Source organism: Notechis scutatus, chromosome Z, assembly GCF_049901735.1.
Source record: "Notechis scutatus isolate UNSWTSFEM ecotype Mainland chromosome Z, rNotScu1.2, whole genome shotgun sequence".
Taxonomy (NCBI): Eukaryota; Metazoa; Chordata; class Lepidosauria; order Squamata; family Elapidae; genus Notechis; species Notechis scutatus.
The window spans coordinates 84,506,026-84,523,004 of NC_142025.1; the positions used below are offsets into that span (position 1 = coordinate 84,506,026).

The 16,979-nt window shown below is 35.4% G+C and overlaps 2 protein-coding genes across 7 annotated transcripts in view; one reads left to right on the plus strand and one right to left on the minus strand.

Annotated features, from left to right (window-relative positions):
• LIMD2 (LIM domain containing 2) overlaps window positions 1–5,696 on the plus strand; it is a 50,665-nt gene extending 44,969 nt beyond the window's left edge. Inside the window, exon 6 of the mRNA XM_087946433.1 lies at window positions 5,570–5,696. Coding sequence (XP_087802559.1) covers window positions 5,570–5,637 — 68 coding nt within the window. The 3' untranslated portion in view covers window positions 5,638–5,696. The remainder of the gene's footprint in view (window positions 1–5,569) is intronic.
• The window catches only part of MAP3K3 (mitogen-activated protein kinase kinase kinase 3), a 55,262-nt gene that overhangs the window by 14,198 nt on the left and 24,085 nt on the right, over window positions 1–16,979 (minus strand). For 5 of the 6 annotated variants that reach the window (XM_026679847.2, XM_087946429.1, XM_087946430.1 and 2 more), the window contains exons 5-15: window positions 16,394–16,493; window positions 15,038–15,151; window positions 13,279–13,399; window positions 12,142–12,275; window positions 10,445–10,518; window positions 10,038–10,105; window positions 9,153–9,245; window positions 8,231–8,422; window positions 6,121–6,269; window positions 918–1,049; window positions 421–550 (exon numbers count right to left, since the gene is read on the minus strand). In XM_026679847.2, the coding sequence (XP_026535632.1) occupies window positions 421–550; window positions 918–1,049; window positions 6,121–6,269; window positions 8,231–8,422; window positions 9,153–9,245; window positions 10,038–10,105; window positions 10,445–10,518; window positions 12,142–12,275; window positions 13,279–13,399; window positions 15,038–15,151; window positions 16,394–16,493 (1,307 nt within the window). The remainder of the gene's footprint in view (window positions 1–420; window positions 551–917; window positions 1,050–6,120; window positions 6,270–8,230; window positions 8,423–9,152; window positions 9,246–10,037; window positions 10,106–10,444; window positions 10,519–12,141; window positions 12,276–13,278; window positions 13,400–15,037; window positions 15,152–16,393; window positions 16,494–16,979) is intronic. The other variant, XM_087946432.1, reaches the window with a different exon arrangement.

The window sequence follows — 16,979 nt, forward strand, 5'->3', positions numbered from 1 at the left end:
TCCTTATTGCATTCATAATTCTATTTTCAGATCTTGTCACCATGTTTGCACTGTTCCTTGATCTAGTCAACATGTCTTCAATTTGTCATTTCTCAATGTGATTAAAGTGCCGCAAAAAATATAGTTGTTGTTTTCCCCATAAGTAAAACCAAGTTATTTTGTAATGCCAATTCATGACTTTTTAAGTATACCAGTAAATACATTTTGGAGAGAATTATACGCACATGAATTCAATACCATCTAATCTATTGTTAATAGCATTTGTTCATTTATTGAACAGTGTTAGGATACTGATACGAATGCTACCTTGAAAACACATAGCTAATATTTACCATAGATAAGAGATATTTCCTTTCATCTATGACATAAATAAGCATAATAGAACACATGAACCCAGGTGGATTTTGGTGAATCTCTTACCTTTAATATCTCTGTGTACAATCATGTTGCTGTGAAGATAACAGACTCCTTCAAGAATCTGCCGAGTGTATTTTCGAGTAACATTTTCCGTTAGTGCACCATAGGCTTTCAGCTGATCTTTGACAGAACCCTTCACAGGAAAAGCAGGAAATGTATATATAAATATATATATTTACATCTATATATTTGTGCCTCCAAGTCAGTTTTGATTCCTAGTGACTACCTGGTACCTAGTTCATCTACTGCTCTTAGCAAGGTTTTTTTTGGCTGTGGTTTGCTGTTGCCTTTTTCTCAGGACAGAGAATGACTGGCTCAAAGTCACCAGTTGCCTTGGAGCATAAGACAGGTTTCCAGGTTTCTAGCCAGGTGCCTTTCATCATTACACAAAACTGGCTTTCTAACAAAATTGAAGGGAATTAAAAAGTAACGAACTCTGTATCCTACTTAAATCTGAGATGGATTAAAACCACTTTCTAAAGAATCCATAGAACTCTTACCCCTGGCATGTACTCCATGAAAATGCTCAGGGTCTTTTCTGCTCGGTCTCTTAAACATCCATAATACTGAACAATCCGCTCATGCTGAAGGTTCTTCAGTAGCTGAATCTCACATTCCAATGCACTCACTTCCTACAGGCATAAGAATTGCCAGATTACCTTGAGAAAGACATAGGACAGTGACCTCCACATAAATGCCACTTTTTAGTGGAGGTAAAATTTAGGCAACCTAACCTAATAAATGATGGGTCATGAGACTTCATCTTCTCTCTCCACACTCCTACACATTTGAAATTAAATATAATAATATTGCTATTTTTAAAGGACAATAACTGACATATCTGACATAAAACCTTAAATCCAATTCCACAAAGAGGAGAGTCTATAATATAACTGCAAAAGTGGTAATTTTTAGGTAGTTGCTGCAACATTAAACTTTGCATTCTAATTTCTGAATGGCATAAGATGTCATTCATCTATTCCCATGCTGATTCACACTATCCAATTGCTAAACTACATAGATTTTTCAGTCAATCAATTAAGCCTGAAAGTTCACAAAATACAATTTACTCACTTTATGCAAATGTGTTGTAGCTGATATTTAAGAAGCAGTAGACATTAATGACTAATGACTATATATATGTGTGTGATAGACAGATGTTGGAGTACTTTTTTGTGATGTGTTTGCTGTTTTCAGATTCTATCAAGCCTACTAGTAAAAAAATTACAACCCAATTATTTCTCTGCAGATAAGTTTTCATTTTAAAAATGGAGGAACATTACATTCTAATGAAAGTTTATACTATACTAACAGTAGGCATTAACAATATCACCACAAGGCAGAATGAAATTTAGAAATTCTTAGATTTCATTTTAGAAATACCCTAAACTTCAGAAAAATCTTTAGGGACAGTTTTGTGTTCCTTCCTCCCCTCAATTTTTCTTTTTCTTTTGTATTTTATGTCTCTTTGAAACTTAATAAAGTTGAATAAATAAAGAAAAATCTTTAGGACATAACGGTTGTGTGGGTACCTTATTGAAAATACTGTTTATGTCTTAATAAATCAGAATGTTATCGGATACATGCAAGCTTTTCTCTCCTGTTTTTCTGCCATCTCTATATATGAGTCTAGTATATAGTATTGTGCCCAATAAATCAGGATTTATAACCACACACTTTATCATAAAGATAGAACTATGATGCTGGCTTCTCTGGGTATAATAAATCATAATCCTAGATCTCAACATCATGTTTATACTGGTTAGATATGCCAGTATAAAAATGTTACCCTCTCTATAGCTACACTGTTCAGCCCTGGAGCAAGGTTGCTTTAAATAAGATCAAGCAAAGAAAACAGACCTGCAAGAGATAAAGACATTAAATTATTATTTTTGTGGAGACTACCAAGTCACCATCAAAGCATGGATTAAAAGCTACAACAAATTTGTCTGTCATTGGTTTACATATTTACAATTCAAGAAAGGTTTAAATTAGATTTTAAAAGTTATGGATTTGCCTTCGCGAAAAATAAATTGGAAACTACTATGTGGTAATGATGAGCACATAACTACTAATGTTTATAAACTGTTATTGAAATTGGAATGACTACATGAAACATTGTAGGATTGAATGGGCATTTTTTGAATATAATGTTTGAACAATTGGAAAATATATGGAGAAAGGTTTTAAAATTTACATTAAATTATAATTTTAAAGTTTTTTTTAAATAAAATGATTAAATACCACTGGTATTTAACACTGAATAAATTGTCAAAATTTATATAGGTACATAGGTATTTCAAATGTAAATGTAAAGAAGGAACTTCTATGGTGGGTCTGAGACAAAGCAAAGATATATTACAGTACGATTCACATCTTAATACTTAAAGTGAACATAAAGGTAAAGCCAGAGGCTTTTCTCTTAAGCTTAATGGACAAAGGGGGCGGGGATGGAACTTTAATGTTATAGATGCTGATAGCAACAAGAATGACCTATGCACGGTTCCGGTTTGCAGGGCTTCGGCGGCAGGCAGGAATCCCCGATCGTGCGCGGTTTCTGCCTGGCCTCGCCGCTGGAGCGTCCCGAGCCAGTCTGGCTTCGGGGCTAAGCCACCCCGTACAGGTGGCAAAGAGGGGGGAGATCCCAGCAGGGTCGAGGAAAGCCGCATCTTTCCTCCCCAGCTGGCTAAACTCCCTTTCCCAAAGGCGAACGAGTGGCGGTCAGAAATGGCCGCCTCAAAGAAGCTCTCATCCGGAAAAGAAAGTGCAGGAGGAAGTTAAGAAGTGAAAGTTTTGGCTGACCGGGATAAGAAGCAACAACCAAGGTATCCTGGAATTTAAATTTTAAAAAAGATACATCGCTCCCAAAGAAGATTCGGAAGCAGCGAATGAAAGTGAAAAGGGAAAGTTTTTTTTCTTTCACTCTCCTTCCTTACGTTGACAGCGAACAGAGATGAATGAGAAATCGGAAAAACCCACTTTGCCATCAAGAGGTAATTAAACTGGATAATTAAATGTCAAGGGGACAATAAGGATTTCTGAATATTAAAAAAAATTTTTTTTTGCTGTAAGTGGGAAGGGAGAGGAAAAGAATAAGAGTAGGATTTGAAAGGAGGAGACTGCCTGGAATTTAAAAGAATCTGATTAAATTCTAACAAGACTTCTAAAAGATACATCTTAACTGGAACTTTGTAACTAAATAGTAACCCCATGAAGAGAAAGTGAAAAAAGAAGAAAGTGTTAAAAGAAACAGCTTGTGTATATTTTGATTGCTTGGTGACTTTGGGACTTTTGGAAATTATATTTGAATGACTAAAAACACTTGGGTGGTTGTTGGAATTTTTTTTTACAATGGCATCACTTGTGGATGAACTGAAAATGGAATTTAAAAAATATAAAGAAGAAGAACAAGAAGGGAAGGGCTCTCTTGGCTCCGTTTTTCAATTCTTAGAAATGGCGATTTGTACCTATGAGAAACTACAAGAAAAGACTGCACAACAAGAAGATTGGGACAAAGAAGAAGCCATCTTTGACAAACAAGTAACTTTACTTAGGAAAGAAGGGGGAAAAGAGAATGGAGACTTTAAGACCCAAAAAAACAACCAAAAAAGGGAAAAATAAGGTGAAAAGTGGATATGTTAGAAAGCAACAGAAAAGTGGAACACAGAAGAGGGAAATGGAGGTGGAGAGACAAGGGGGTAAAAAGGGCAGAGAGAAGAAGCAAGGGAGGAAGGAAGGGAAGAGAAGCTACAAAGGTGTGGAGCAAGATGTAAAGAAACAGGACTTATTTAGAGATAATGGGTAAAAATTTAACTGAAAAAGTGATTCTGCAAAGGTACATAAGATTGTATTGTTATATTTGTAATAGAAATAATGTTAGAAAATTGGAAACAACATATGATTAAAAAATGGGATAAAATAGTGTAATTCAGTGAAACTTTTGTGAACAAAATAAATGAAATGAAATAAATGAGAGAATTGAACTAGGAAGGAATGGGAACATTTTAATGATATAATGTTTTAAAATATGACTGAAGGGGGGGGGGAGTAACTATGGAAAGTTTATAAGTGTTCCCATAGAAGTATGATACTTATTTGAAAAGTAATGTGTAAAATGTTTAAGATTTAAATGAATACTAATACTAACAATAGATTTGAATTGGTATGGATTGTTGTTTTAATTATATATTTATAATTTTTTCTCTTTTTAAAATATAGTGTGTAACTTTAGAATGTACTAAGCAGAATCCGAATGGAAGTTATGTATTATACTAAGTGTTATAAATTTAGGGGAAAGATATAAAGGCGTCATACTCCAATCAGTGATTACAGGAGAAATTTTGTATAATGAGAAAAGATAATAGACAGCTGGAAACAGGACAGACAAAGAATATAAGTATAATGATCTGAATTAAGATGAAATAAATAAAATAAAATTAAGAAAGTTAAAAGAGGGGAGAAGCTATATAGAAAATGTAGAATGGTAATAAGATATGGAATGGTATATAAAATGAACATGAATTTGAATTTGTATCTGTATGAAGAGATGTAACCTGGGATCAAGCTGCTTTCAAAAGCAGTTTTATGTTTTGTTTGTTTATGTTTGTTTTTAAAAATCAATAAAAATTTTATAAAAAAAAAAAGAATGACCTATGCACAAAGATGGAAAGATACTTTGATTCCTATAATGGATGACTGGTTGCAAAAGCTGATGGAGTTAACAGAGATGGCTAAATTGACTGCTTTAATTAAAGAAAAAAAAAACACAGCTAACTTTGTTTCCTCCTGGAAACCACTTCTACACTTTGTGCTTGAGATGGAAAAAAAATTGAAACTTCGACTTTGGGTTTTGCTGATTAGACAGATTTTTGTTATAGAAATGGCTAGTGGATGTTGCTATGAAAAAACAAAAAGTTGAGGCTATATGTTCTCTTATTCTATTGCATCTTTTATCCTAGACTTCCATTTTCTCTTCCCCTTTTCTTCATTTACTTTTCCATTATTTTCATTTTTAGGGTATTTTGTATTTATTAGTTATTTTGATAACTAATAAAAAATTTAAAAGAGAAAAAACCTACAAATCTCCTTACACTTTGTATTGCATTTCTTTCCTAAGCAAACTGTTACCTTGTCTCTATCTCTCTAACCACAGGAGGCCTGGGGTTAGAACACAATAATCAGATGCAAGTCAACGTGCAAGTGGGGCTTAAAAGTTTGTGAACCCTTTTTAATTTTGAACCCCCTTCCCTCCTCAAATACGCGGTTTTGGATAATTTGCCTCAATAAATACATGAAAAAATATCATGTTTTGATTCATTCGTTTAATTGGGTTCTCTTCATCTAGTTTTACCACTTGGATGACTCATAAGTTGCGTTTTAGCTCATATTTATGCAGAAATATTGAAAATTCAGAGAGAGTTCACAAACTCTTAAGCAACACTGCAGCATTGTTTTATTCTGCTCTCAATGCATCAGTAAGTACAAGGAGAAAAAAGGATTAAATGCCATTGCTAAGAGAGGCAGATAGGAGAACTAAGAAGCCAGTAATTCGAACCAGAAATTTGATTTAAAAAATGCTAAGTAAATGCCTTAATTGTGCCATGAGTAATTGCACCCTTGGATTGCAAAGTTTGCCATTATAGATCAGGAAAGTGGAAACTGAGGAATACAGAGGCATTTTAACATCAGTAGCTACGGAAATACCTTGCTTGTTTCGGGACTGTCTGGGTCAAACTGGACCTGTTTAGCTGCAAGTTCTCTGCCTGTATCTACATCATAGCATAGGTATACCCGGCCAAAGGCACCTTGTCCTAGGAGTTTCCCGCGTCGCCAGTTGACTGGAGCACTTGGAGCTGTCAAATACAAGTCATTTTCCAATTATAATTCTATCCTAACCATGGCATAAACAATACTGATTTATATCAGATAATTTAATTGCTATAGTAGTAAGAAAGATAAAAATGTTTCCCATATGTAAATTACAAAAGTCTAATATCTCAGCTGAAAACTGTGACATGCAAATACATAACTTAAAATAATGCTGCAGTTAATTGATACTTGCTACTTCCAAGGAACACAGTCACATCAGCATTTGACAAATTTTCTATTCCAACATCCCCAAAGACCAGTTACACCGTATCAATGATGATCTATCTTGGCACTCTTGTTAATGATTACCAGTAGCCTTTAAAGAAGCTTCTAAGGTCGACTAAGCTGCCATTCTTGATTGCTTAGAAAAAAAAGAGGAAAATTCTGATCTTAATTATGAACAAGAAAGACAGAAACAAACTTATCCACATAGGTAAACTTCCAAAATTTCCCCTTGGAAATAATTGAAAGTTTGCAAAGTACTGAAATCTAGCAATATTTCTTTATCAAATTTAAAGCTATTTTTATAATGCTCACGTAAATAATTGTGCAATTTATTTAACCTTACTGAAATTTGGTGCATTGAAAAACAACTGCAAAATTGAATTCCAAATACACTGAAGAATAACCTTCACTATCCGCAGCCAGTGACTGCAAAAATGAGAATTATAATCCACCACATCTGGAAAGTATCAGATTGAGGTTAAGTTATTTTATAAGTTATAAATAATTGTTTACTGCAACAGAAATGCCCAATCTAATTTAATTCATGAAATTTACTCCCAGACAAGTTTAGGATTGGAATCTTAGTGGACAACCAGCCAAATATGAGCCAGCATTGTACAGCCGCCGCCAAAAATACTAACGCAATCCTAAATTGCATTAACAGAGGGATATAATCAAGATCAAGTGAGGTACTAATGCCACTCTATAAAGCCTTAGTAAGACCACACCTAGAGTACTGCATCCATTTTTGGTCACCACACTATAAAAAAGATGTTGAGACTCTAGAAAAAGTGCAGAGAAGAGCAATCAGGATGATTAGGGTACTGGAGACTAAAACATACGAAGAACGGTTACAGGAACTGGGCATGGCTAGTCTAGTAAAGAGAAGGACCAGGAGAGACATGGTAGCAGTGTTCCAATATTTGAGGGGCTGCCACAGGGAGGAAGGGGTCAAGCTATTTTCTAAAGCACCCGAAGGCCAGACAAGGAATAATGGATGGAAACTGAACAAAGAGAGATTTAACCAAGAAATAAGGAGAAACTTTCTGACAGTGAGAACAATCAACCAATGGAACAGCTTGCCTTTGGAAGTTGTGAGAGCGCCATCACTTGAGACTTTCAAGAAGAGATTGGACTCCATCTGTCAGAAATGGTGTAGGGTCTCCTGGTTGGGCAGTGGGTTGGACTAGATGATCTACACAATCCCTTCCAACCCTGATTATCTGTTATCTGTTATAAATGCATTTGGGCAAATGTTCTATTTATTTAGGGAATACCCTTACATTTTTTTTTATCCTAGCTATTCAAAACCCCTTCCCACACTGGAATATGGTTGAAATAAACTCTCCATTCTCAGTCTACAGAACACATAGCAAGTAACAAAAGTATATAATTTTAATGAACATAGCCTTTCCATAAAAAGCTTTCTATCCATTATTCCAAAAGAGAAAGCACCTCACACAAATGTTGCTTTTCTAATAATACAAAATTTCCATTGTAAAAGTTAAAAAAGAGGATTTCTCTATTTTCTTCCAGATCGTATACCTGTAGAGCAGCTTCTATTATGTGTTTTATTCGCTCTGTTAAAAAAATCCCATCTATTATTGCAAGCGACATAGCATTCGATGGTAATCCTAATAGTTCATTAATGCCAAATATTTAATATGGTCCGTTTTGAAAGAATTAATAAATATTCCTGAATTTGGAAGCCTCAACTTACATTTAGTTGGGATGTTCCTCTCCTGCACAGTGAGTGCATTCTCACTGTCAGCACTCCACATACGACAACAGGTGTCTAGATACTGAACCGTCAGACCAAGGTTCTCCCCATTCGTGCTTAAGGAACGGCTTGATGGTACCAGTGTGAAGAGGTTGCCCTGTTGGCGTCGAATGCGAGGAAATGTTCTACGGCCTGCATAGTTAAGATCTACCATGAAAACAAGCTAAATACTTCACTCAAATGACTTAATTCAACAAAGCAAAGGTGGGATTAACATCTGAAAGTTCAATGAAACATTGAACTTTCGGAAGTTCAATGAAATGTACAAGAAATCAAATGTGATTATTTTCTCTGCAAGGAAGAATAAAAATGAACACACACTGAACAAATCTACTTTAAGAGTATGCAGACTAATCTTATGCTAATCTGAACAATGTGCCATATATATTGGCAGGTAAAGGAGAGAAGGAGAGGAAAACCAAAGTCTTTTTGCTGCTAAAAATGGGTTTCCTCACAGAATCATCTATGAATCAATTTTTAATTGCCCAATACATTACAAATATAAGCACTGTTTTAGAGATAGCAAAAAGAGGTTGCTTATAAGGTATTTTTTTCAACCCCTTATAACTCTGGAACAGTCAGGAGTGCCACATCTCGAATTAACACAGTCCTCCTTTCCTAACTCTCTCTTTCTGTCTCTCTCTTTTTTAGTAAATTTAATGAAGTAAAAACAAGGACACAAATTTGTTTTGCTGGTACATTTTCCTCTGCTGCCTCCTCCTCCTCCTCCTCCTATTTTCAAGCTATTTAAAAAAAGATGAGGGGAGAAAAGGGGTTGGCAACTGATGAAGCAGAAAACTCTTACAATGTGTTGTGAAATAGTAATCCTATTAATAAGTTTAAAAAGCGACTGCACACCCACCATCATTGTAATCTTTATACTGCATAGAGACATGGTAACGCCGAGGGTAAGTCCCACTTTTCTCAGCTTTATCAAAGATTTGATTCTCACGATCTACAATAAAGAAGCAAAAATTACACTATTACACATGCACCCACACAGAGGTAATTTCAAAAAACATATATTTTGCCACAGGTGGTATGAAGAGAAAAAAAAAGAGAAACCACTGACTTTACCATGGGAAGAAGGCCTCCAAAGGAGGTTTATGGGAGGTGAAGTGGGAGGCCTGGCACTGGGCAGTTCAGGCTTCACACATCTACCCATCTACCCATCCATCCATCCAGGCAATGAACTCTATCCAACACACTTTCTTCCTCCTATTTTCTCCACAACAATAACAACCCTGCTCAGAGAGTGACTGATCCAATGCCCATAGTCACCCACCTGGCTTTCATGGCTAAAGTGGGACTTGAAGGTCAGAATAAACAGAATAAAAAAGTTGGAAGGGGCCTTGGAGGTCTTCTAGTCCAGCCCCCTGCTCAAGCAGGAGACCCCATTTTATTTCAGACAAAGGCTGTCCAGTCTCTTTTTAAACACCTCCCTTAAAAAAAAAAACTTAAAAGATTTCTCACTTTCTAGTCTGGTATATTAACCACTAGACCAAAATGGTTCTTAATCACTAGATTCAATCTGTTACAGTAAAAAAGGAATCAGACATACAGGCATGATTTAGTTTTTCAACTATCTCTGTTATCCTATTACAGATGGTTGTTAACATCTGATGGAAACGTACTAACTGTACATTTGAATATTGCTTAGCAAAAAACAAATGCAATAAACACACTACTGAAAAGTTCGCTTGTTCCTTTTATTTGCCAGCAACTATCAGTGTAGATAATATCTCACCTGAGAAATCTTGCCTATTATCTGGAAAGCTCTGGGCTCTGGACATGCAGGATTTTCGGAACGAAAGGCTATTTTGAAAAGTAGAATAGAAGAACACAGTCTTACATGTTATAAAGGCATGACTTCCAAAGTATTCTCTGTGTGTGTGATGTTCTTGTTACATTTTACATTTTTTAAATTTTACAGACAAAACAATATATAACTATTGTGTAATTATGTAGGAAAATAAACATAATAATTCAAAAGTCTGCTTATGATATGTTTATTTATTATGTTCTATCTTATTTCCCCCCTCTATATTTTCAGCCTAACTATATAGGCAATATAGTTAAATATTAATAGTTTAGTATTTAAAGTAATGGAGAAATTACTACAGAATTCCTATCAACAGTTCTTGCTGTCAGTACCTTTCTCCTGGCTGGCTCAAGGACTGACAACTACCAGATAGGGAGTTTTCAGCACTGCTTAAGGGATCCAACATCTAGAACAGAAGATTACAAAAGCTCAGTTAAATTTAGCCGAGGGCTGGAAGGACAGAATACAAAATTGAATTCAGAGTTTTTAAGTTAATTTCATTAAAACTGACAAAGATTAATTATGTGGGACTTTTTTTTAGAATCAGGCATGTGCTCAGTTGATAGTATTTCCATCTATTATATATCACCATAAGAAAAACTATAGCCTGTAAGTAGCAACCAATTTGATACCCCAGTCAAAATGTTTTTACACTGGTTCCAGGGGGAGGCACACTTATGCATTCCCATCCATTTCTTCTACATATACACATTTTTCCAGTCAATGGTGCTAAGAGAAAGGAAGAGGAGGAGGACTAGGTTTCTTCTTCCCTTCTAACATCTTGAGCAGAAATACTGAACTGATGGAAAGAAGAAAGGAGATTAGTGGCTTACGCTGTCTCTCAACAACCTTGAAGTAATGTATCTCCTAGCAATGCGAGAGAATTTCTCTCCTAACAATGCTGTGTAATACCGTCAGGTTCTAAATGACAGTGAACTTCAGAAACCTAGGGATTTTCTTCTTCCTGATAGCAATGCAGTCCATCCCTTCCAACCATATCGACCAGGATCACAGGGAGAAACAAAAAACCAGATCACTGAATTTTAGTATGGGAAGATTTTTGGCATGTCATCCAGAAGGATGAAGGGAATCTTGAATTTTGTTATCAAATATAGAGTGAGATTTTCCCATTACAGGTAATTGTGAAAACTATGTTGGTTCTTACCTCTAATTGATAATACTGATCACTTGGCTTAAGGAGAAAACAGAAGAAACTGGAGTTTGGCAGGACCTCCCTAATGAATTTCCTAGATGTATATAACCAATACCCCCATCCCAACTTTCAATATACAAATGGTCCTCAGCATGTCAACATTTCTATGAGGAAACAAAGAATCAATTCCTGAAGCTAAGATTAAAGAATATTGTTAAAAAAAGTTAGTACTATATAAAATGCAGGTTTACATATACATATATACACATGAAAACATTAAACATGTTGGGTACGGCCTGAAGCTCTCTAGTAAGATAATTATATAACATGCAGAAGGTCCCATGTTTGAGATTTGGCATCATCACCACATAAGAAAATGTTTCCTCTGAAGCCCAAGGCCTTTGACTGTAGTTTCCAAACACTTTTCAAAGTTGATGCTGAATTATATTACTGTACCAAAAGCAGGGAAATAGTAAATATCCAGGACATACTCACCTTAATTGCATTTAAGTAACCAAATCCAATCTAATTTTAATCCAAATTCAGTCCACTTTCTGAAATGGACTCCCAACCTACTACCAAATGTAGCCACTGGTATAAAGAAAGAAGTACATCCTTGATGCAAAATAAGAGAAGCTCATTGTTGCTAATTGGCATGAGTGGCAATATAATATGGAGGAAGAAAGATTACTGGTTTGTTTTGATCTGTTTGAATGTAAGATAATTTGCTAGGTAGCATACAAGAAGCTCAGTTGAGGAAATTAACAGACATTGCAAGATGTATTTTTAAACATATTTTAATCTCACTTTTTGTATTGATAAGTATATATCGTATAAATATTTTTATATTGATAAATTCTTTGAACTTCGACTTACACTTTGTTCATTGGTCTCCGGTATAAATTCTCCTTCACTGTTTATGCTGGTATAGGACCCCTGGCGAGCAATTCGCTGCTGTCTCTCTGGGACGTAACCTGGTGGGGGTGAACTTCGACCTGTATTCTGAGAACCTGAAGATTTAATTATGCTTATTAAATGGCTGCAGAAGATAAAGGACACCGGAAAAGAAAGTGATACATTTTGCTGATGCATTTCAAACAAGCTTGAACAATAGATCTTACAATAAGAGAGACATTTACAAGATTCTGTATGTGTGATTCATTTGATGATAATTTAAGCAAGCCCTCTGACAATGCAGAGTGATGTGACTTTATAAATGGAAAAAGGGAAAATATGCAAATAAAAATTACAAGAAAAACCTTTAAGAAACAGAGGAACAACTCCATTCTTCAACAATGAATTCATCAACAACAACCTACTTACTTGTCACTTCCAAGGCAGTCATAGTCAGCAAAGACGAGTATAAATCTTAAAAGCAATGGCCAAGTTCATAGACATAAGAGCCCTATCCATTTCCTCAGGTTCAATAGGTTGAAACTGCTACTATTCCCAAATAACAGGGCAAGACAACACTCCAGGTATCTCCACAGGTTCTGTGCAAATGCTGACATCTAACTGAATGCTCTTCAAATGGCATTACAATTAATGATTTAATTGCTTTATATTTTTGTGCATAGGCTATGGATGAGAGATATGATATCATATAAAATTAAATAAAATTCATACAGCTAGCACTGGAAGACAGGAAGTTATGAATAGAACAGCAACTGGAAAGGAAACAGACGGCAAGGAAAGGAGTTATCCTTTTTTTAAAAAAAATTTATGGATGTGGTTCAGAATGGATATGGATGGAAATGGCTGCAAGGCCATAATTTTTAGTTCACATAACTATTAATAGTAGAGATGTGAAGGAGGAAAGAGTGCATGTATATATAGAGTGAAAAAAGAAAGATAGAGTTTATAGCATAAGGGAAAAATTAAGGATTGTCTAGACTCTAGGAGCTAGATACATTTTGGGTAGCTAATAACAGAACATGAAGATAACAAGCCACAAATCAAAAGAGCTCATTATTATTTATGGTCACTAATACAGTGGAAGATTAATACACTCACTGATGGACAGGTGTCTGCTTCGGGTTTCAAGTGGCTGGTAGGCAGTGTTTACATCTCCCATAGATTGGGAAGTTTTGATTCTGACTTGCTTTGGCATCCCTGAATGGGACGAGAGACTGATCTGTTAAAAACAAAATGAGACCAGTAAGATTTAAACAACTTAGGATCTGAAGGTTAGAATGTTTTAGTTTTAAAACAATGATGAGAATGAAAAAAATAAGCAGAATGGCATTATTAATCTGTGACTAAAAGTAAAATCAAAATGGTTATTTCTACCTGTGCTGAGGAGTTAAATTACATCATGATAAATTCAGAATATTAATTTTGAGCTAGACAAATACTGGATAGGAACCATAGTTGGAGTGCTATGGAAGTCTGGATCTGTGTTACAGCCTACAACAACTTGTTAAAGACCTGACAAGACAATGCACAAGATATTTACAAAAGGCCAGGCACATTCTGAGTGCAGAACTAAGTGCATTTACTAAGGATTCCTCACTATAATATTAAAATTAATGAGGGATATGTCAGTATATAAGAGATTATGAGCTGGGATAGTCATAACAAGTCAGCTAATGGGAACGGTTTGGTGACTACGAAACAGCACCTACTGTGAGCCATGTCAGACGGCTTGTAGTCTAGGCCAGCCTAGGCTAACTGGTCTGTATAAATATAGAGCTTTGGTGAGTTCTGGTGGTTCTGATTGCTTCTTCTTCTTGTTCTTGTACTTGCTAGCATGTTGCAAGAGCTGCATGGGTATTGCTTCATGCAATATCCATGCAGGTATTGCATGAAGCATCATGGTTTATATTATTGTATATAAAGAAGTTTCTTCTCTAAATGAATACTGCTGAATTATTTACTTGTGTACTGGTTGGATTGCTGCAAACTGTCAGGACATCTTCTTAACAAAGATCCCATGATATATTTGAAAGTTTATATATTTTATTAAATATAATGGCATATAAATAAATTCAAACTGAGGTTCAAAGGTATTCTGAAATAGAATTCTCAGTACTTTACAGTCTAAATATTATCTGAATTTGGAAGGCACTAGTAGAAGCAATTGGCAAATTACTTGTAGCCCTAATAAGTAAAAATTGAATTTTTCAAAGGCAAGCAAAAACTACTTTTTAAACAATGAAAGATATATAATCAATCAAATTTTAGCATTTATATTATCAAGTTAATTCTATCATGACAGGAGGAATTAATCTGCTACCCTCGAGATACTGGCGATTATAACTCTCATAAATCCTAAAGTTAATGTTATCAGCAAACAAAACAGTGAATGAAATCAAATTAATGCATTCTACAATATAGAATTAATAGTTAAATTATTAAGAGATTCAAAACTTAACAAGGCTTTAAATATATGTATCACTATGAAGTAAAGATCACAACACAGCCTGAACATGTGGAACAACACGGAAGGAAAACTGAAAATCAATCAATGCAATATTTGACGTAGAAATTACTTTCCTTGCTTTCTAGCCAGGAATTCCTACCATGCCAATATTTGGGGGTTTATCATAACCTGTAATTTCCTTACAAACAACTTCAAGACGAACAATCAGTGATGACCAGAAATAGGATGGAAGACCAAGAAATTATGTGATACTTTGTTTCTGTTTCAAGCAGCATAGTAAAGAATCTTTTAGTGAGTCAGTAATTAATACCAGTTAATGAACAATAATTTGTTGTGATGATCACAACAAATGTGAAACTGAAATAAACAGATTACACTGCTTTTACTCACATGATTTTTATCCTGAGACAGCAGTAATATTCTAAGGCTTTTCACATTTGAGCTTCGGTCTAACAGATCTATTGCCTTATCAAGGTCATCTTGACTTTTCAAAGGAATAGATAACTGCAAAGAATAAATAGAGACAATAGAGTTAGTAAATCTGAATAGCAACAAGGGACTTGTTGAACAAGGGAACAGCAAGACAACACTGACTCTTAAACTGCTTTATGCTATATGGCTTTGAAATAACCAGAATTTATGTAAGGAAAACATATATAAGCTGTAAAATGGTGAAACTATTCCTTCAGATATATTATCACCTTTTTAAGTTATTTCTACAAGCATTTTCCTAAACTGATATCCAGAAAACTTATTCCTTTGAATTTATTTTAAGAAGAGTGTGGAAGAGAAATGAAGTTAATTTTAATATAAAAATCAGTTTAGCAATTTCAAATTTTTAAAGATTTCCATATTCTATTATACCTTTTTTCCCAATAAGTGAAGCAGATTTCTTCAAATAGACACTTTCTGTACTATCTGAACCAGCGGTCGCCAACTGGTGGGCCATGGCCCACCGGTGGGCCATGAGAAAATTTTGATGGGCCGCAGAAAAATCCCACCCCCAGAGCAACCCCACAAAGCAATTAATCCAGGTTGCACAGAAACACAAGGCTGCGCCGCCCACATGGCCCGCAGGAACCCTCCCCACCCACTCACTCCTTATCCGGTAAACTTGCCTGCTAAATTGCTATTTTTCCTTTTTCCGACCATCATCTGTTCTGCTGTGCCGGGAGATTTAGATTAGCTAGGAAGCAGGAAATGGTTGGATTTCTTGCTTTCTAGCTAGTCTTTAGATCTTTGGCTCAGCACAGCCGAACCTCCCTTAGGACTGGAGTTTTGCTTGCAAGCAAATTCAGTGCAGACTCACGGCAAGCAAATTTGATAGACTGAGCTAGCCGATGGCAGATAGATCTCTGAATGAATCTGTGATTCTGTGAGCAACTCAATCTGCCTGCTTTGCCTGATTTTGGGTAAAGTTGCTCTTTTTTTATAAAAAATTCAATATTTATATAAATATTTATAATATTTACATACAAGCCATGTCCAGCCAGTCACATGATCACCAAGCCACACCCACAAATTAGGCCAGGAGAGTCAGAAATACTATTTGGAGGGGTGGCTTTTGGTGCCACAGCCTTACATTTTCTGAGCAGGCACTTACATGGACAAAAGATACTTTTATTGAAACAAAAGCATTTACTTCTGAGTCGCTTGCTCATCCTATTGTTTTTATTTTTTTAGTTAGAACTAAACTTAACCCTTTTAGAAAGGAATAAAAACACACTATATAGTGTAAGTTACTACCTCATTATTCATGTAGTAGAGATCCAGTGGCTGCCCAAAAGCTGTTTTCACTTTCTGCTGAACATCCTCATAGCGGACAGGCCGGATAAAGGGGATAATTCTGGATGGGACACCAAAATATTGATTATGGCAGCAAAATGGGCTCTACATAGTTCATGTAACAAAATGGTTTGAGCAGTGTATCAAACTTTTCCCCTTCTTTTTCTTCCTTTCTTCTAAATTGTTAACGTACTGTTCTTTGCTAATATTCATAAATTCTCTCTATTTTTATAGGCAGTCCCTCTACCTTGGATTCTGTTATTTACGTATTTTTTATTGTTTAATCTTAAAACAAACATTTCAGTACAGATCTGATTCAGCTTAAAGAAGATAACTGCAATAGAGTCAGGTTAGTCTATATTGGGACAATGGTAGCGTTTTGGGGGGCATTTTTGGTCACTGTACTCCACACACTGAATTTGAAATGAAACACTCACAATGTGAGCGAAAGTGAAGACTTTCAGCTTTAATTCAAGGGGTTTGACAAAAGTGCAGCTGTTAACCATTGAGGAATATCACACACACACACAAACACACACACACATGA